This window comes from Maylandia zebra, linkage group LG2 (assembly GCF_041146795.1).
Source record: "Maylandia zebra isolate NMK-2024a linkage group LG2, Mzebra_GT3a, whole genome shotgun sequence".
Lineage (NCBI taxonomy): Eukaryota > Metazoa > Chordata > Actinopteri > Cichliformes > Cichlidae > Maylandia > Maylandia zebra.
This window is the reverse complement of record NC_135168.1, coordinates 46,257,444-46,275,041: the sequence shown is the minus strand read 5'-3', so window position 1 is coordinate 46,275,041 and position 17,598 is coordinate 46,257,444. Positions and strand designations below refer to the sequence as shown.

At 43.0% G+C, this 17,598-nt stretch overlaps 1 protein-coding gene across 1 annotated transcript in view; it reads left to right on the top strand.

Moving 5' to 3' along the window:
- tnmd (tenomodulin) overlaps nucleotides 1-16,894 on the top strand; it is a 66,382-nt gene extending 49,488 nt beyond the window's left edge. Inside the window, exons 4-7 of the mRNA XM_024805255.2 lie at nucleotides 1,908-2,015; nucleotides 7,396-7,558; nucleotides 11,750-11,844; nucleotides 15,827-16,894. Coding sequence (XP_024661023.1) covers nucleotides 1,908-2,015; nucleotides 7,396-7,558; nucleotides 11,750-11,844; nucleotides 15,827-16,036 — 576 coding nt within the window. The 3' untranslated portion in view covers nucleotides 16,037-16,894. The remainder of the gene's footprint in view (nucleotides 1-1,907; nucleotides 2,016-7,395; nucleotides 7,559-11,749; nucleotides 11,845-15,826) is intronic.
- Nucleotides 16,895-17,598: the final 704 nt, after the last annotated feature.

The following is a 17,598-nucleotide window of genomic DNA, read 5'->3' as shown; positions in this document are numbered from 1 at the left end:
TTCTTTTGTTTCATGTTAGCCAGTCGTCTTTGCAGATAGCCTTTAACCACGAGGATGTGTTGGTCAGAGGGGAATTTAGAAGAAAAAACCTGTCTTTTTTTTTGCTATACGGTCTACTGCCTCCTCTTCTCACAGCAAATAAAACGGAAGCATCAAACCTCGCCTCCAGCACTCATCCATCGAAAATTTCTTTGGAGCACTTTTGAAATTCATGACTGCAGGAAAACTTTTGATGAAGTTGAGGATAGCCTACGGTAACATAGCATCCTGCTTGGATTTCTGTGATTGACTGTGATGTCCGGATATTGTGAGGTGGACTATCAGTAACAACAAAACGTGAAGAAATCTTTAAAATTTAGAGGTTTCTTTGTTTTAGACTCATACAGGTCCACCTTGGATAGTGCCACACTGATAACGTGTAATGTATTGTGCAGGCTGTATTTAATATTTTAAACGAGATATAATTGTCATGCCGTTTAACATTTTCATGTTCCATCTCGTAAAAGGAGAGTTGCATAGTTCATGGGTAAGAAATGTCACATAATTACAGACGTTTTTGCAGGTAATGTGAAGGCATCGCCCAGACTAATGCCAGCTGACATTTGAATGAGCTGAATGATGCATGCTGTTACATGTTCTCTATTCTCTTGATAAAACTTAGATGAGCATCTTGCACGTGGATACACCAAGTGGATCTTTCAATGTTGTCTGTTAAAATGGCATTGCTTTCCCATTTCTCAGCCCTATGTTAATGTGTCTTTCTTCATTTTCTGGTTGACCAAGCCCAGTAATCTGTATCTCATCACAACATCGCCCTCTTTTCTAGCGCTGCAGCTCCCCAACACAGTAGATCCAAATTAAACAGAGACTCATCACAATAAAGCCCGGCATAAACATAATGCTTTTGTGCTTGAGACTATTATTGCCCCATCCTTTTTCCACACAGATGAAATTACATGCAGTAGATTATGACAGCCATCACTTTGTATCGTGTCTCGTACAGCTGGTATCTGGCTCTCGGAGTGACAGCACCGCTGAAAATATAGAAATAGCACCCACATGGTCAAGTTAACCAATTCAAAGGAGATGTCATAGCAATCACCGTGTAAGTGTAATTAAATTTAGATTGAATCAAGTCCATTTTCATGGTACGGCTCATACAATTTTTACTTGATGCGAGTTTAAAGCAGCTGTGGCAGATGTAGATCCCGCCGTCTGTTCTAATACTGTGTGCTGAACGAGCAGCTCTCTGCAGAAAATAAATTGGATACAATCTGATCTACTGAAAGTCTTTCAAACTTATTCCGGCTGAATATCTTAGATTAACATACAATAGCGGCGAGAGGGAATTAACAGATCTTTCTCGCCTATTGAGGCTCTGTGTGTCAGACTGAAAAGAGCCACGGTCCACATGGTGGAGGATCATCAGTGGAGCTGAAGAGAGTGACTCCACACTTGACTGCGCAGATTAAGAGAGTGACAGGGACCTATGACTGGCTAATTCAATGGGGGCAGTCTCTGTAGAAAACACTTCATTCTCAACAATGTCACTTGGCTCTCCTGTGCGATATATCCTGCTATAAAGCATTACCGAGCCACAGTGGAACACCCGCTACCTTTCTATTTCATTCAGCTTGAAAGCAAAAGCTGCGTTGCAAGAGCCAAGCAGACATCAATTTTACGCCATGACATAAAAGTTAAAAAAAAACATGAAGAAGAAGATCAAAACACACCTCTTCGTACTCATTAGGTTTTAACTTTTTAACAGCTTTGATTATCGGCAAAAAGCTGAGCATTTTAAAATGATTGCCTCAGTTCATATGAGATATCCACATCACAGACGGCTACTGAATGATACATATATCTGAATTCCTGAGTATCCCTTCATTTCTTTTTCTTTTTCAAAGGGAATCACTGGGATCCGGTTTGCTGAACATCAGAGGTGCTACATCAGGGCCCAAACTAAGAAACTACCCGCAGTGGCAGAGGTGGAGACTGAAGACACGGAGTTGCTGGTATGCCTCCTCTCTCTGTTGCATGTAGCTCGGACTCTCTTCGGTCCCGCAGAGGCTGTCATGCATACTGCAGGGAGATAACCAGAGTTGAGCACCGCAAGCGCCACACAAATCCTCGGCCTGTCCATCTTGTCCTATCTCCCCCAACCCTCTCACTGAAGAAAAACCTAGGGTTTGTGGTAACTGTAAAACCGCCTGAAAGCTACCCGAAAACCCATAGTCTCTTTGTGGCTCACATCAAATGGTGTTTGCTGTCAATCCTGAGCCAAATATTAATTTTTAATCATCTCCTCCAAAGGCTTTACCCAAATAGCCTAAAGGGGGAAGGGTGGAAGAGAGGTCTGAGGGAGAGGTAAACCATTAAAATTATATATTTTTTAAAGCTGTTTTCTTTGCAAAACTCACAAGGCTCCCTCTCCAGGTTTAGAGTGATTTATTTTCATTTTCGGGATTCCTACAGTTGTGTGTGAACTTCAGAAAAAGGAATGGAGGAAATTCAGTCAATCAAAATTCCCATTTTTTCAGTGTCACAGTGCAATTCACAGAGTGGGCTGCATGTTCAAAGAGAAAATCCTCCTCTCGAATGTCTCTACTGCTAGCATACTCTCATTTACATTTCACATTGTAGCTGAGAAGAAGTAGCTGGCAAATATCTGACGCACCCCACTCACTGCCTTATTTTAAAAACACAATAAGGCAATTGTCAGACCACTATTGGTTTTAACTTTAAGAACACAAGCTGTTACACCCCAAAAAAACCAAACACTGTTTTGTTTTAAATTCTTCTCATCTTTATAATGTCTGATCTACGTTTACAGATACTAATTGCCCAGGCAGCACCATATGTCCGTGCCATCTCTAGCTTCTTTTGTGCACTGTGAAGCCTAATTGGCTTAATTCACAGCTCCAAAGTAAATCATCTAAGGCCAGCAAAGTGATAGGACACATACCAGTAGTTAAGGAAGCCTTTCAATAAAGTAATGATTCGTTTCTAAGCTGCGGCTTGCATGAAGGTCTAATTGTAGTCTGTTCCAATCTTGCCGTAAGAGATGACACACAAGAAGAAAAGAGCTTTGACTCAACTTTCTAAGTAGTGTTAACCTGGCAGCAAACACACAGCCCTGCCCCCTACAAAGCGTTTTTCTAAACTACAACCACAGCTAACTAATTTCATATTGCGTGTTTTGAGAATGCATTATTCTCGCTTTGATTATATGAAAAGGAAACATTTATAAAAGTAAACACAGCATATCGCTGCACTGCAGGTGGTTAAGGTGGACGTTAGTATCGCAAAATCCAACATGATGCCATGTTTACTCACTGAAAAACCCCTGAAGGAATAAAGATTTAGTTCCTCCCTATAGCTTTTGAAAAACAATTGTAGGACAATAAATTAAACCGTTTTTCTTACATGCTGGTAAAAACCACAAACAAGCTGAAAACATATTTAGTGTTGCAAAGTGGCATGTAAATATAATTCTCTTCAGCCGTGGACTTCATAATCTCTAAAGATTCTGGTGTTTGAAGGAAGATTATTGTGCTGAGAGTGAGCAGAGGAGACTGATTCCAATCTCATGTCTGCGCATTTAAATTGATGCGACAGCCAGGCGCTCGTTAGCTTACCTTAGCATAACAACTGGAAACAGGAGGAAACGGAGAGCCTGTCTCTGTACAAGCATGCAAATGCCTGCACATTCAGAAATGTAGAGCAGATTGCAAACATGGCACGTTTTACCTGGAGGAACATTTTCTCCTTGTGCTTGTGCTGCTCGCCTGGTTACCTCAAAGCAATAACTAGAAGACTCCGGGAAGGTCACGGAAAACGTGTTTTTAGCTTGCAAATTTGTAATATGTGTGTAAACTAACATGATAAGATGCCATAAACATTCGTGATCTGATATTGCACACTGATCTTTTCCAGCTCACTGAAATGAATCTGTAGCTGCACACTCTGGCACGTCATCAGCTGACAGACACGACGCCGGGACTCAGCTTATCTAACTCTCTGCAAGAAGCTGCATAATTAGTCAATTCACATACATATATATATTCATCAATCAATACCACATAAATGCGATACATTATTCTCTTTATGCTCTGTCCCCTCTGTACTTAAACCACTTTACACTGTGGCTAATATTTCTGCAGGTGATGATTTTATCACAAAAAAACTAGATTACACAACAAAAATACAGTAAATACCAGGGGGGCATATTGAGGTAATAAACAGTGACCTTGGCTTGACCCCACCAAAGTCTATCCTCACATTAGACAGCAGCCCCTGCTCCATCCTCTGTGAAAATCCACCCACGTGTGACCCTGGAAAAGATCAGCACAAGTTCCTCCTCAGGTGGTGAAACACATGAAGCTCACAGGGGTGAAAGCCAGCTGCTAATGGTTCCTAGCTTAACCCCACCACAGGCTTTTAGGAAAAAGGGCTCAGAGCAGCCGTGGCAGGCTTTAGAGCTGAGGTGAAAAACAATGGAAAAAACTGCGGTAAAACTGCAAGCGGCTGATAAGAAAATGCAGCCCCTGCGAGGGAGAACCAGGTGACAAACATGAATTGTTTGCCAGGATTTTTTCCTTCCCTTTTCAATTTGCCTTCTCTATGAAACGTCTGAGGGAGTAATCCCTGAGCTTCATTCCAGTTCCCCCAGTCTGACACAGGAATCGCCATCAGCCTCCCTCACTCCCCTTAAAATTGTGAATGGATGCCGTTTGCTCCATTAAACAGCCACTTAATATGGATGACCAAAGCTCGCCCAGCAACCAAAAACCTCCCACTCAGACGACAACTACAAACAGAAAAGCAGTGTGATGAGGAAACAACACCGCTGCAGAGGCTGCGAATACGCCAAAGTCCTGCGAGCGCACAGTGCGGACTGTTTTGTGTCATTTTTGTCAGTGAATGGCAGGGTGGTTTTGTGGCACTGCAACAAAACGTTCGGTTCCTGCATTTGCTGTGTTCAGTAATAAGGTCGTGTCAAGCCAGAAAATGGGAAAGCAGAATTCATCCTTACGTCTTTGCAAAATATGGGACTCGGTGATGCTGTAACAACTCACATGGCTACTGTAGTTATAGCTGGTAAATGAACCACTAACATGCTACCCAGCCGGGAACTCGCTGACACAGGAGCTTCCTTAGTCAAAAGCTGTATCATAAAATCTACTACTGTGTCATGACTTTCCTCTTTGGGCACACTTTTTTCCCCAGCAGAGAAATATTTCATATTGCAAAAATCTCCCATAGAGGCCATTTTGGACTCAGGGTTTCGCACTATCAGGACCGTTTTGTTTGTCAGTGGCGCAAAGTTGCATGGCAAAATTCCCCAAAGGTGAACAAAGCTGAATTTTTTTCCACTCGTTTACTTTGCCACATCTGCCAAAGCAAATCCACCTGGAGAGTCGTATTTATTATTGCTGCAGAATTAGCATTTTTAAATGTTGGTGTGATCGGCACCTTTAGTGCCCTTAAGCAGGCAGCAGCACAAACATGGTAAGCTGCCTGAATATGCCTGTCAACTGAAATTCCCCACCAGGTATGTTAGATTAAAAAAGAAAACTGCCAGTGTTAGGTGCAGCGTGTGAAAGCCATTGGGTATGGCGAGAAAATCTTTGTTGATCTCTGGCAAACATAGCACACACTTTAAACAATGTGTCATGTCAACAGTGTTTCCCCCCCTTGGGACACAGTGGCAGGAGAGGGTAAATTCATTAACTACAGCACAACTGGTGTATAATTAAGTTGTGCACTGTAGGCGAAAAGCATACATACACCAGGAGAGGGCTGAACAAAACAAATTACCATCATTCCCAAGGTCCAATACTTGATAAAAAAGTTGCTTGTGTCCTAATAATATATCATTTGTCAATAGCAAAATGGAAAAGCCTTTCAAAAGTGTGTATAAACTGGTGGACTGTAATCATGTTGTCTTTGTGCTTGTCAACTGGCATTTAGAAATCCCTGCCCCATGCTAAAATGCTGACCTTTACTACCTCCCCCAAGGCGCTCTCTCCTACAAGTTATTGGAGTCGTTTCTCAACTGTGAAGTCAAAGTCATGTTGCGGGCCCCGTGTCGTGACCTCCATTTACTTTCCAGAGAAGTCTGACTTGGCTTCAATGGTTAAGAGGTCCAATTAGAGAGGGCTGTTTGTGTTGCTCGAGTTTGATTTTAATTTCTGCAGCCACAGGAACGGTGAGCACACCAGCTCTGCGGCAGAGCAACCTCTCTGCTGTAACACCACCACCCCGCTACACCAGTCTTCCGAGTCATCATTAGTCTGCTGGCCGGCGCTTAAAAGTGAGGGAAAGTGTGTCGAAAGCTTGGCTGAGCACCTCCCGCACCCAAACACATTCTTTGATGTGACAGAATGCGCTTAAGCCGCCTCTTCTTCCTTCTCCTCTTCTTCGTCTCCGCAGGTCACAGCTGTGTCGTTCGAAGACAAACAAGAAGCAGCATGAAAAGCAAAATTCTAATTCATGCGAGAGTGACAGGGGCAAACATGAGGGAGGGGGCACGACCCAATATAAATGATTCTCGCTCCCACTATAGCCCCAGGATTCTACATCAAGCTTAACTAATGTGCAATTAAGCTTTAGACTGGAAGAAAATCACCTTGTAAAAACATTTGTCAAGTGAACAGTTTTTCTGTTCTGGGCTGCTAATTAACAAGGGAATGGGAAGAAGGGTTTGTTTGTGTGTGTATTTACATATACATGAAGAAAATAAATATCCTCACTGTTAAGGGAGAGCATTACCAAATCCCCTTCATATGTCTCTATTAGACAACACTGACATGTAGTCCCTATCATTAAGCAATAATAGTTTACTTTACAGCTCATGAACTACAGTATCAACAAATTAAGCCCAGTGATAGTGCTTGGTGCCAAGCGAAGCATTGTGGCGGAGGGGGAGGGAGTAAGGGAGCATAGTTGGAGGGGTTGGTGAGGTCGTGATGTGGGGGGGGGGGATGCAAGGCTTTATTGTGTCTGTCACATTAAACGATATTGCAGCCACACTCGGAGTAATGAAGACCACTTCTAAAGTCATTTAAAAGTCAAATCATCACTGTCTGTGAATTTCAATGTATAATAGAAAGAGCATGCCGGAGGCTTGAGAAGAGGGTGACAGAGAGCAGGAGGAGGGAGTCGGGGCAGTGGGAGTCAGGAGTCGGGAAGTTGCTGTCCTCTCAGCAGACACAAAGGTGATAGATAAAATGACAAGGCTGGAGCTGCTGCTGCATGGCTCAGGGGAACAGAGTGCAAATGCATGACTATACATCGAGTGGGGCGCAGACATTTTTGCAGGGTCCGACGTGCTCTAGCTTGTGTATACATAACATATGTGTGAGTGTGTGTACTGTATGTGTTGTTTTCTAGCAGGTGGATGAGACTGGGGCCATGGATGTGAAGGTGGACGACTCCCAAGTGTGGGTTCCTGCTGAGGAGCCCATCGTTAACCCGGACTTCCTCCTTGACTCCAAGATCTGGGAGATTTGCCAGCAGCTGCCCATCCACTGGATCCATCCTTCCCCCCTGAGCGGTGAGAGCAGGGGGCATCTCTGCCTCTAAATGCAGACTATTAACACTCTCGCTGGAGGACATCTCCACAGGCCATAAGCAGGTCCATGGAGACAGCATGAGTTCCTAACCATATGAGCAGGCAGCCCAGGCTTCTCTGTTCGTGTTAGAAAAGTAGAGAGGCTGATGGTCGTGGCAAAAGGAATATTCTGATACTCTGTTTCTACAAAATTATCAGTGCAAACACAGTTTATTAAATGTATGCACTTGAAGTCTTACAGTCACAGAAAGGCTACTTTATATGATATGGTATCATACTTTACATATAAAGGTTGGATTTGGCCACTGTGATGGCACTAACTGATTAATATTTTGAGGCCTCGAGTTTGGCATTTTGCAATATTTGGGCCTTTTGGGATGTAATGGTGGACTGCTAGGTCCAGCTGTCTTCATACACTATATAAGTGCACTGCATGGCTACAGAAGCCTGTTAATTAGTGCTAACATAAAAAATAATACTAGCATTTCATTCACTAAAAGCAAGACAGGCTTTGCACAGGCTTATCTGACAGTCTGTTGTTTTAATTAATAGCACAACAGACCACAGTTTTAACAATGCTCCAAAAGAAATCAACACCACATACATCATCGTCAGAAACTTTTCACGTAATGTCATACACACCTTTCTTGAGATTTGTCCATCCTATTGGACATGGCACAACCATTGATAGTGAGGGGAAAAGCATGCCTTCTCAAATTGGTTGGTGAGCGGTTTCTGGAGGTTGCCTGCAGTGACTAGACCAAAAACATCCTTATCATTGCCTTGGTGTAGCAGGTTGCTGCGGTGATGTAGTTTTGCTGGAAGACACTGATTTGTCTGCAAACACTTGTTAGCTGATAGTCTTGCAAGAGTGTTTGTCTTCAGAGTAAAAGCTGTGCCTCTGTGCTGCAGCAAGCACATTTTAAAAGTTTTACTGAATACTGACGGTATCCAGTTCTGGTTTCTTTCACACTTCAGTTTCCCAACTGCTTGGAGAGTAGTTGGCAAGTGTTTGCAGACAAGTCAGTTTCTTCCATGCAAATTACGGGTAACTGCAGCAATCTGCCAGTGCAGCTGTGGCTCAGCAGGTAGAGTGAGTTATCTACTAAGATCAGTGGTTTAATCCCTTGTCTGCATGTCAAAGGAAGATACTGAACTGAACTGTCCCTGATCCATTCACTGGAGTGTTTGTGTGAATGTTAGATAAAAAGCACTTAGGCAGAGGAAAGAGTTGAATGGGTGAATGCGGCTCGTAGTAGAAAGAACTTTGATTGTTCAAATAAAGTAGAAAAGTGCTATGTAAGTACCAGTCTATTTACCAATGCAATCACAAGGTTTTTGCCAACTAATCAGGGAATATACATTTTTTTCCCTAGTGACCAGTGGTTGCCAGGGAAAGGTTCTTTTCAGTGACTTAAATTAGCAAATTGACGGCTAGCAGACAACTAGCAACTGTAGCAATCTATGTTAGCATCAGCTGGCCAGTGACTCTAATAATGTCATTTATATACAACTTCACCCTCTACAGTTCAACATATGGAGAAAATTAACTTCAAAGGCCTAAAATGTTTTTGTGCCTGGCTGTAAACATGTTTATTTCTGCTTCAGCATAAAGATGGACTCACTTTCAAAGCCAGCCCCGAGAGGCCATTACAGGAACTGCATGTTTTTCAAGCTTCCGACAGGTTTATTTTAGGCCCTGGAGATTAGTCTACATTGCAGATTATTTAAATGTAAATTAATGCACTGTTAAGCTCACACGTAACATATATATATATATATATATATATATATATATATATATATATATATATATATATATATATATGTATATGTCAAAGGAAGATACTGGTGCAACCACCAAGTACCCGCAGAGGGTCAGGCAAGTCCTGAGGAGTCAGCTGAATGGTAAGAACAAGATCCGGGCCATCAACACGTACGCCCTGCCCGTGATCAGGTACCCTGCTGGACAAAGGAGGAGATAGAAGCCACTGACATAAAGACAAGAAAGCTCCTTACCATGCATGGAGGGTTTCACCCCAAGTCCAGCACCCTGAGGCTGTACGCTAAGCGGAAGGAAGGGGGCCGGGGACTGGTGAGTGTCAGCACCACAGTCCAGGATGAGACAACGAACATCCAAGAATACATTGGGAAGATGGCCCCAACTGACCGAGTGCTCAGTGAATACCTCAGGCAGCAGAAACCCAAGAAAGAGGATGGAGACGAGGAACCATCATGGAAGGACAGGCCCCTGCACGGTATGTACCACCGGCAGATAGAGGAGGTGGCTGATATCCAGAAATCCTACCAGTGGCTGGACAAAGCTGGACTGAAAGACAGCACAGAGGCACTAATCATGGCAGCACAAGAACAAGCTCTGAGTACAAGATCCATAGAGGCTGGGGTCTATCACACCAGGCAAGACCCCAGGTGCAGGCTGTGTAAAGATGCCCCAGAGACAATCCAGCACATAACAGCAGGGTGCAAGATGCTAGCAGGCAAGGCATACATGGAACGCCATAACCAAGTGGCCGGCATAGTGTACAGGAACATCTGTGCTGAGTACAACCTGGAAGTCCCGAGGTCAAAATGGGAGATGCCCCCAAGGGTGGTGGAGAATGACCGAGCTAAGATCCTGTGGGACTTCCAGATACAGACGGACAAAATGGTGGTGGCTAACCAACCGGACATAGTGGTGGTAGACAAACAGAAGAAGACGGCCGTAGTGATCGATGTAGCGGTTCCCAATGACAGCAATATCAGGAAGAAGGAACACGAGAAGCTGGAGAAATACCAAGGGCTCAGAGAAGAGCTCGAGAGGATGTGGAGGGTGAAGGTAACGGTGGTCCCCGTGGTAATCGGAGCACTAGGTGCGGTGACTCCCAAGCTAGGCGAGTGGCTCCAGCAGATCCCGGGAACAACATCGGAGATCTCTGTCCAGAAGAGCGCAGTCCTGGGAACAGCTAAGATACTGCGCAGGACCCTCAAGCTCCCAGGCCTCTGGTAGAGGACCCGAGCTTGAAGGATAAACCGCCCGCAGGGGCGTGCTGGGTGTTTTTATATATATATATATATATATATATATATATATATATTTATAAAAAAATCTCTACCTATATAAAACAGTAACTTCAAAATAATGTGAAAGACAGCAATTTTCATGACAAGCATACCTTTTCAGCTTCCCTGCAGAGCTTTATAGCGAATTTCAGCTTGTTGTCTGACCCGCAAAGTTTCTCTTACATGCTCCTGTATTGTCTTAAAACTCAGTCTATCAGCCTTGAACAACATAACAGACGGGTACAGACAACAACCAGCAGCTGCTCATAGTAAAACATTCAGGAGCTATAGAGCCAAGCATTTACTTTCATTAGCTGGTAGAGGTCAAAAACAATGTTAAAGATGTTTAAGAACACAACTCAATGTGAAAAGTAATATTAAACTGCAGACTTGATGTGTAAATAAGTTATGTTAGTATAGAAAGTTTTCTATACTAACATACAAGGTAATGTCAATGTTATATCAATCACTGCTGGTTTAAAAAAGGAAAGATGAATAGTTTTAACCGAGAACACGAACACGTACGTATTGAATAGTTTGCAATTATCTTACTAAAGCGGCAGTTTTCCATGTGCTTTGAAAAATAAGCATTCCAAGAGTCGGGCTTTCATGTTAAGATGAAGATATTTGCAGCATTTGCAGTATATGAGGTGTCTACAAGGTAACAATCAGATAAATGTAGTAAAAAAAATAATATTTTCTGGGAAATGTAGTGGAAACAAAGCATGCTTTAGTCGCAAGTACAACACCTACATATATACCTCAGTAAATGTAGCCGGTTACATTCAGCCTCTTGTTTTGGTCATCTGGAGAGGGGGTTTTGGTTTTTTTCTTTCTCATAAAGATGCCAAGGCTTTATGAACTGGCATCTGTGTGTTAGTATCACAAAAGCAATAACACCATTGTTTGACAGAAGCGTGAAAAAAGCCTGGAATTAATTTCTTTTGAATGCTAGTAAGTAACATCAAGCCACTGGGAAAACACAGTGTTCAAGCCAAAATTGAATCTAAGAGCTTTCTTATTTTAATTCAAACAACAGAAAACAGTTGGAAGTATATACAGTAACATCTCTCTCTCTCGCTTTTATTCTCTCCTGCTCGTTCTGTTACTCAGATGCTGAGGTTGTAAATGTGGATACACCCGATGCCGAGGTCACAGGTCAGCGTTTTGCCCGCGACGTCCTGGACCACCTTCCCGTAAACGACTATGTAAGTGGGGCCCTCTCTGCCACGTCACCCAGGGACCACACCACGAGATACAGTAAAGTCACTTCAATCAGCCGCAGCTCTTGCCTCAACTCTTTCTGCATATAAATCGCTCACTAATTGATGTTAAAACTGACTTTGTGCACCAGAGGGCATAGCAATTGCTCTATATATCTGTTTAAGTAAGGCCAGTTCAATGAAGACTCCCTTAATGTCTCTCCATTAATTGAGAGGAATATCCAGCCTTTCAAAGGCAGCAACTTGTGCCTTACAGCCCTAGTTAGAGACTTTTTTTCTACTTCCTTTTTTTCTGAGGCACTGGAAAGCACAGTACAAAGCAGCACTTTCAAGGTCACTCATCGCTGCACAGATAAGTTACATTTATTAATAATGCTTTAATTATCAAAGCGTATAAAATAAATGGAAAGGCCAAGTGGCATATTTTGGTGTACAGCATGTAAACCACTCAATACCGTATGATTAATTATCCCTGACTCTAGGGGAAAATCACATCGCATAGTATATTACACAAGACTTATACACTCTTATACCAGCACAAAAAGCTGCAGTGTCACACTAAGAGACACCCTAAGAACAGGTGCAAGGATATATGATATATGCATATACTTGCAGTGAGCACTTACAGGTGAACAGCCACTAAAGCTAAATTCAAGGATAATGAGTCAGGCTCAGTCTCCTCCGCAGGGCTCGGAGAAACGGTGTGAGACATGCAGAGAAATGAGACATCCTATAATATTGACGTTTATCAGGCCCATCCCAGAAACAGCCTCCTGCTCAACTCTTCAATTCCCCCCCCCCCCCCCCCCAGCTCCTCTGTCCTCTTCCTCATTGTCTGTGGCAGGAGATGCAGTGCTATGCAATTAAAACATACCAGGGGATGAAAAACTCAGCTCCACTTTTGAACGTTCTGCCTCTATCAGCGGAGTAATGCATACCATTGCAATCCATTCCAGCAGCACGTCCAGGCGCTGTTTGTGGGTCCAGTGATAACAACGGCCTTTGTGGCCGGGCACAGGGCAGGCAGCAGTCTGTAATTGGGAGTCTGAACTCTCACTGCTGCCAGTGGTATGCCACATGTGTAAGTCTATTTTTTTTTCTTCATCTAAAAGTCATGCAAATGGGCACAGTATAAAAAACAAGGAAGCTCACCCGCAGAGTCTGCTACTCACAGTTTCTCTGCATTCACTTCATCTGCATTTCATAAGTCTGAATTTGAGCACCAAGCCTGTCCACAGTGCACAGAGACTGGCAGATGTATATTATGCTGAACTTTAACATGGCTGCCATGTCAGAGTGCAGTGTGTATCAGCGGTGGCCCTGGAAATTTCAAACTGAATAACGACCGCCTGACAGGCCTGAAGGGATTGCACCGCCGTCCTTGACCCACATAACAAGGATGGGCTTTCTATAAGAATTGACCTCACTCATACTCATGTAAATATGTTTGTACGTGTTGCTGCTTGTGTCCTGGGATTTGTCTTGTGTCTGGGACCTATCCTTACAAACCTCTGGCTGCTACATCCAGGGTCAGGCTAAGTGGCTGTTCATGCATAACACAGGTGCAAAAAGCTGAAGGAATTCAAATTCCGTGAATGCAGAAGTTGTTTGTGCCTCCAGAGGAATCTTTACACTGAAGCTAAAGCTCCTTATCACTTTGGTAAAGCAGCAGAGTTTACTGAAATACATGACTATCTGCTTATTCAATTACATCCAATTTCATTGTCATTCCACGTCACTGTAGAGAACAGTAAGATGAAAATCAGAGATCAGGACACGCAGCAAAGAATTTCATATGTTCCACTGTCCTGTGTGTCTACATAAAAAGACCCTTTTCGAATACAAAGCAGAGCGTGAAACAGAAATGTTATCTCTGCTGTTTTGATCCCCGGATGAATGTGATGAGCTCTGCTTTGAGATTTAATAACACATCCAGGCATGTGCTTCAAGCTCATGAGGAGCGGGGATCAGCGTGTGTGAAATAATACCAACAAGTGTGGAGATTAGAGGAGTCATGCTTTGATTCGTTACATCTTATTGAATGACTGACGCAGTTTTCTACTCTGCAGACTCATTCACATCCAGCTCCTCATAATATGCACAGAGGTGTCTGTGTTTGTGTGCAAGTTTGCATGTGTATGTGAGAATGTGTGTGATGAAATCAGATCCAGCAAGAGGGTAATGGCTTTTACTCTTCATTAATGCTGCTTGTTTGTGAGTGACTGCCTCAGATTTCCCAAGGTGAACCATTCTTATCACCGCGGCTTCCCACTAGAGACGGCGACTCAAAGCCAGAGTGATTAATATGTACCCTCCGTTTTAAAAGGATAGCTCTGATTAATTGTCTTTAAGGTACAATGCTGCCTATTGGCTGTTTGTTTTGATAAACACCGGCGTCATTTGAATAAAATATTTTCTTCATTTTCCACGCCTGAGCTCCAGATTTCGTAACACCCCAGTTTGGGCTGTGAGGAGCTGATAAGATTATCGTTGGTCCATTGACAGGTTTCGTGTTGTTCATATAACCGATTGTTGCCTGGGAGCCGATGACCTGAAACCTGCCTAAAGCAATAAATCATTAAAAGCCTACCTGTGACTGTCATAGTAATAAATCAAACCTACCTGGATATAATGCATTGCACTCTATGTGTTTTGAATATGTCTAAAGAGCAAGTAATTTGACTCAGTTTACATCAGGTGCATAGTTTTCACAAGCCAGTCATGTGGTGGATTTATTGCAGTGAGCTGCTACGTACAAGAAAACAATGTGTGTAAAACCACCGTGATTGAATGCTTACTGACGAGTGGAGGAGATGCAAGAAATCCCCAAATTCCCTAACTTAATGCAGTAGGGGACCAGAGGGACTCAGCCATGTGGTCCAGCGGGTCCTGTCCTCTTAAACAATTCACACACATTTTCTTTTCCCAGCTGCGGATGTGTTTTGTTCCGCACTATTGCACGTAGCTGAGTCATTGTAAGTGCTCGCGTTTTTTCCTGAATGTGAAGTCAGCGGAGGCCGTTGACTCCTGGAACCGAGCAGTTTAACAAGATATCACCGGATTGTCTCCAAGGATTCATTTACTAAAAGAGACTGAAATGTGGTCAAATGCATACTGAGGGCGGTTGCTACTTCAGCTCACACTGTGAGTTAAGTGGCACTTCTCCGAACCCCATTTGGAGTTGCTCTTGATCAAAGGCATGGCACTCAGCCCCCACGAGTCCATGAGGGCATGAACCAACCAGCACAATGGAAAAATCCAAGGGCCATTAATTCTACCCAATTTACCTTTCGTTTGGGTTTCATTTGGCCCCTCTATAAATTCAGAGGCAGCCAGCAAGAGCAAATGAAAGAATCCTTGTTAGGCGATCATTACTCTGCTAATTGCTTTAGGAATGTGCCATGCACTTAAAGTCAAGGTCAGGGGGAGGGCGCCAAGATGTGAGGAGCTCTAATTTGAATGCTCTATTGGAGGAGGGGCAGTCATTTTAGTGCAGAGTGTGTGCTGGGGTCGAGGGAGTTAAGAGGTCAGGGATGAAAGAAATAGTGTAATTATGCTGGTAACTTCGACCGGAGATAGTGACAGTAGAGAGGTTGCGAACGCTGGATTCAAAGTAGGGGCAGTGTGCAGCCTCCAGTCGTGCTTTTTGTGCTGCAGAAAGGTCAAGGGTATTATATCATGTTTTATGCTCCCGAGCTTAAATCAAGCTCGTTCAATCTCAGCTCAAACCGTGATCTCTTTGGCACTGCCATCAATTGATGTCACCGTTTTGCATTTTTGCAGACATCAATTCACATCTTTTCACTTTTGTTTTTGCTTTTACATATATTGCGATGACCCACAATCAAAGCTGCCTCATCAATTCATGTCAGCCCTTCCTCTTCCTCCTCTCCTGCCCTTGCCTCAGGAGGACTGGCATTTGTCATGTGTGTGATTGTAACCCTGCCCGCTCTTGTGTCCTCTGCAGAGAGATGTTGGAATCGAGCTGGATAACCGTCTGGATGAGGGCGGCTACTGCTGCCAGTACTGTCGCCGTGGTTACCGCTTCTGCCGCCGCTACCACGAGCCCCTGGGTGGCTTCAACCCCTGGCCATACTACTACCAAGGAGGCCGGGTCATCTGTCAAATTGTCATGCCGTGCAACTGGTGGATCGCCCGCATGCTCGGGAGGATCTGAGGCGCTGAGCGTGCTGTCTGGTTTTGAATCTGTTTACGTTGTAGGTGCAAATTTTTCCTTTTGATAAATATTCAAGACCACTCGTGACACCAAAGCAGTCTATTGCAGGCAACTATTAGGTAGCACTTCTAGTCAGTGTGAGTCAGTGTAAACAGTCTAAATTATGTTTGAAGCATTTTGATTCCTTCTTAAAAAGCATTGGTTGTTTACAGGTGTCTAGTTTTCTCTCCTTGTTATTTGATCCTGTTCAATGAACGCATTTAGTTTGGAAACTGAGCCACCCTAAAAAAAAACACACACACACAATCTGTCCTTACCTTACCTATTATGTCATACATTCATTTTTACTTGTATGTGTATACATATGAAAAGCTACAGCGAATACAATGCAACAGCAATTAACTATGTACTGTATGTAACCATCTGTGTGGTGCTATCACATTAAATGTGTAACAAGACATACACTTTATTAGGAAAATCATCTAGTGTAATTTAAAGCAACAGCATGTTCCATTATTGCATTATTATGTTTTCGCAGTTTTTGTTGACATCTGTTGTACTTTATGCTTATTATTGCCGTCCTGTCTGGTATTGTTGGTATGCTGGACTGCGTGACATTGAAAAGTGTTCTTATTAAAGTGGCAAAATTGTTATTAAATCACCACGTACCTCCAAATAGTGTAACCAAATGGGAGCTTGTGAGCCATTAATGCTTAGAGGTAATTTTTCCAATTTACAAATTTGATCTTTTTGTGCAGTTTTCCCAACACACTTATTAATATAATAAGCATGGATTGAAGCTAAACTTGTGTTTTCCCTTTTTCTTTGGCAATAACGATTAAAAGAATGTTAACTGTTGTTTCGCCTTTCAGTTCTGGCTGGTGATCATCTTTGTAGAGCAACACAATGCTCTTAAAGCCAAACAGGCTTCTTGTGAGAAGCACTTTAGTTAATTTTTGGAAACTAGAACTAATCAAAATGTGAAACGGTGTCTCAATATGTGACAGTGATACATGTTATGTGTAGCCCTGCATAAACTGGGACACCTGATAAGCCTATTTCTGAGTGAGGTAACACAGCTGATTGAGAACGTGGCCTCCAAATGAAAGTACTGAACTGGGCGTAGTAACAGTCTCTGGGTAAATGTTGTATTGAGTTTCTGCTAATGCAAACCAAACATTTCCTCCTGCTGCAGCATCGCATTAAAGCTGAGAAACACGAGCCATCTGGTATCACGATTTAGCTTAGCACTTATCAATTTATTCTTGACAAATCGTCTTCAAAACAAGACAATGGCTATTTTCAGCATTTTCCCCTACAGCGAATCAGTTTGAAGCACTGCAGGGAGTGAGCTGCAGGAAACAGGCTGCATACCTCCAACTTCTCAGCAAGGTAACCAACTTTCACTTAGTTGTTGGCAAACCCGTGCCATTTGCATGATTAAGCTGCTTGCACAATGATGGAAAAGACCAATTATTGCCTGATGTCTTTAAACAGCAGTTTGTCTTGTTGCTGGCCAATTTCTGTGAACTGCAGTATTAAAATGCATTGGCTATTACCAC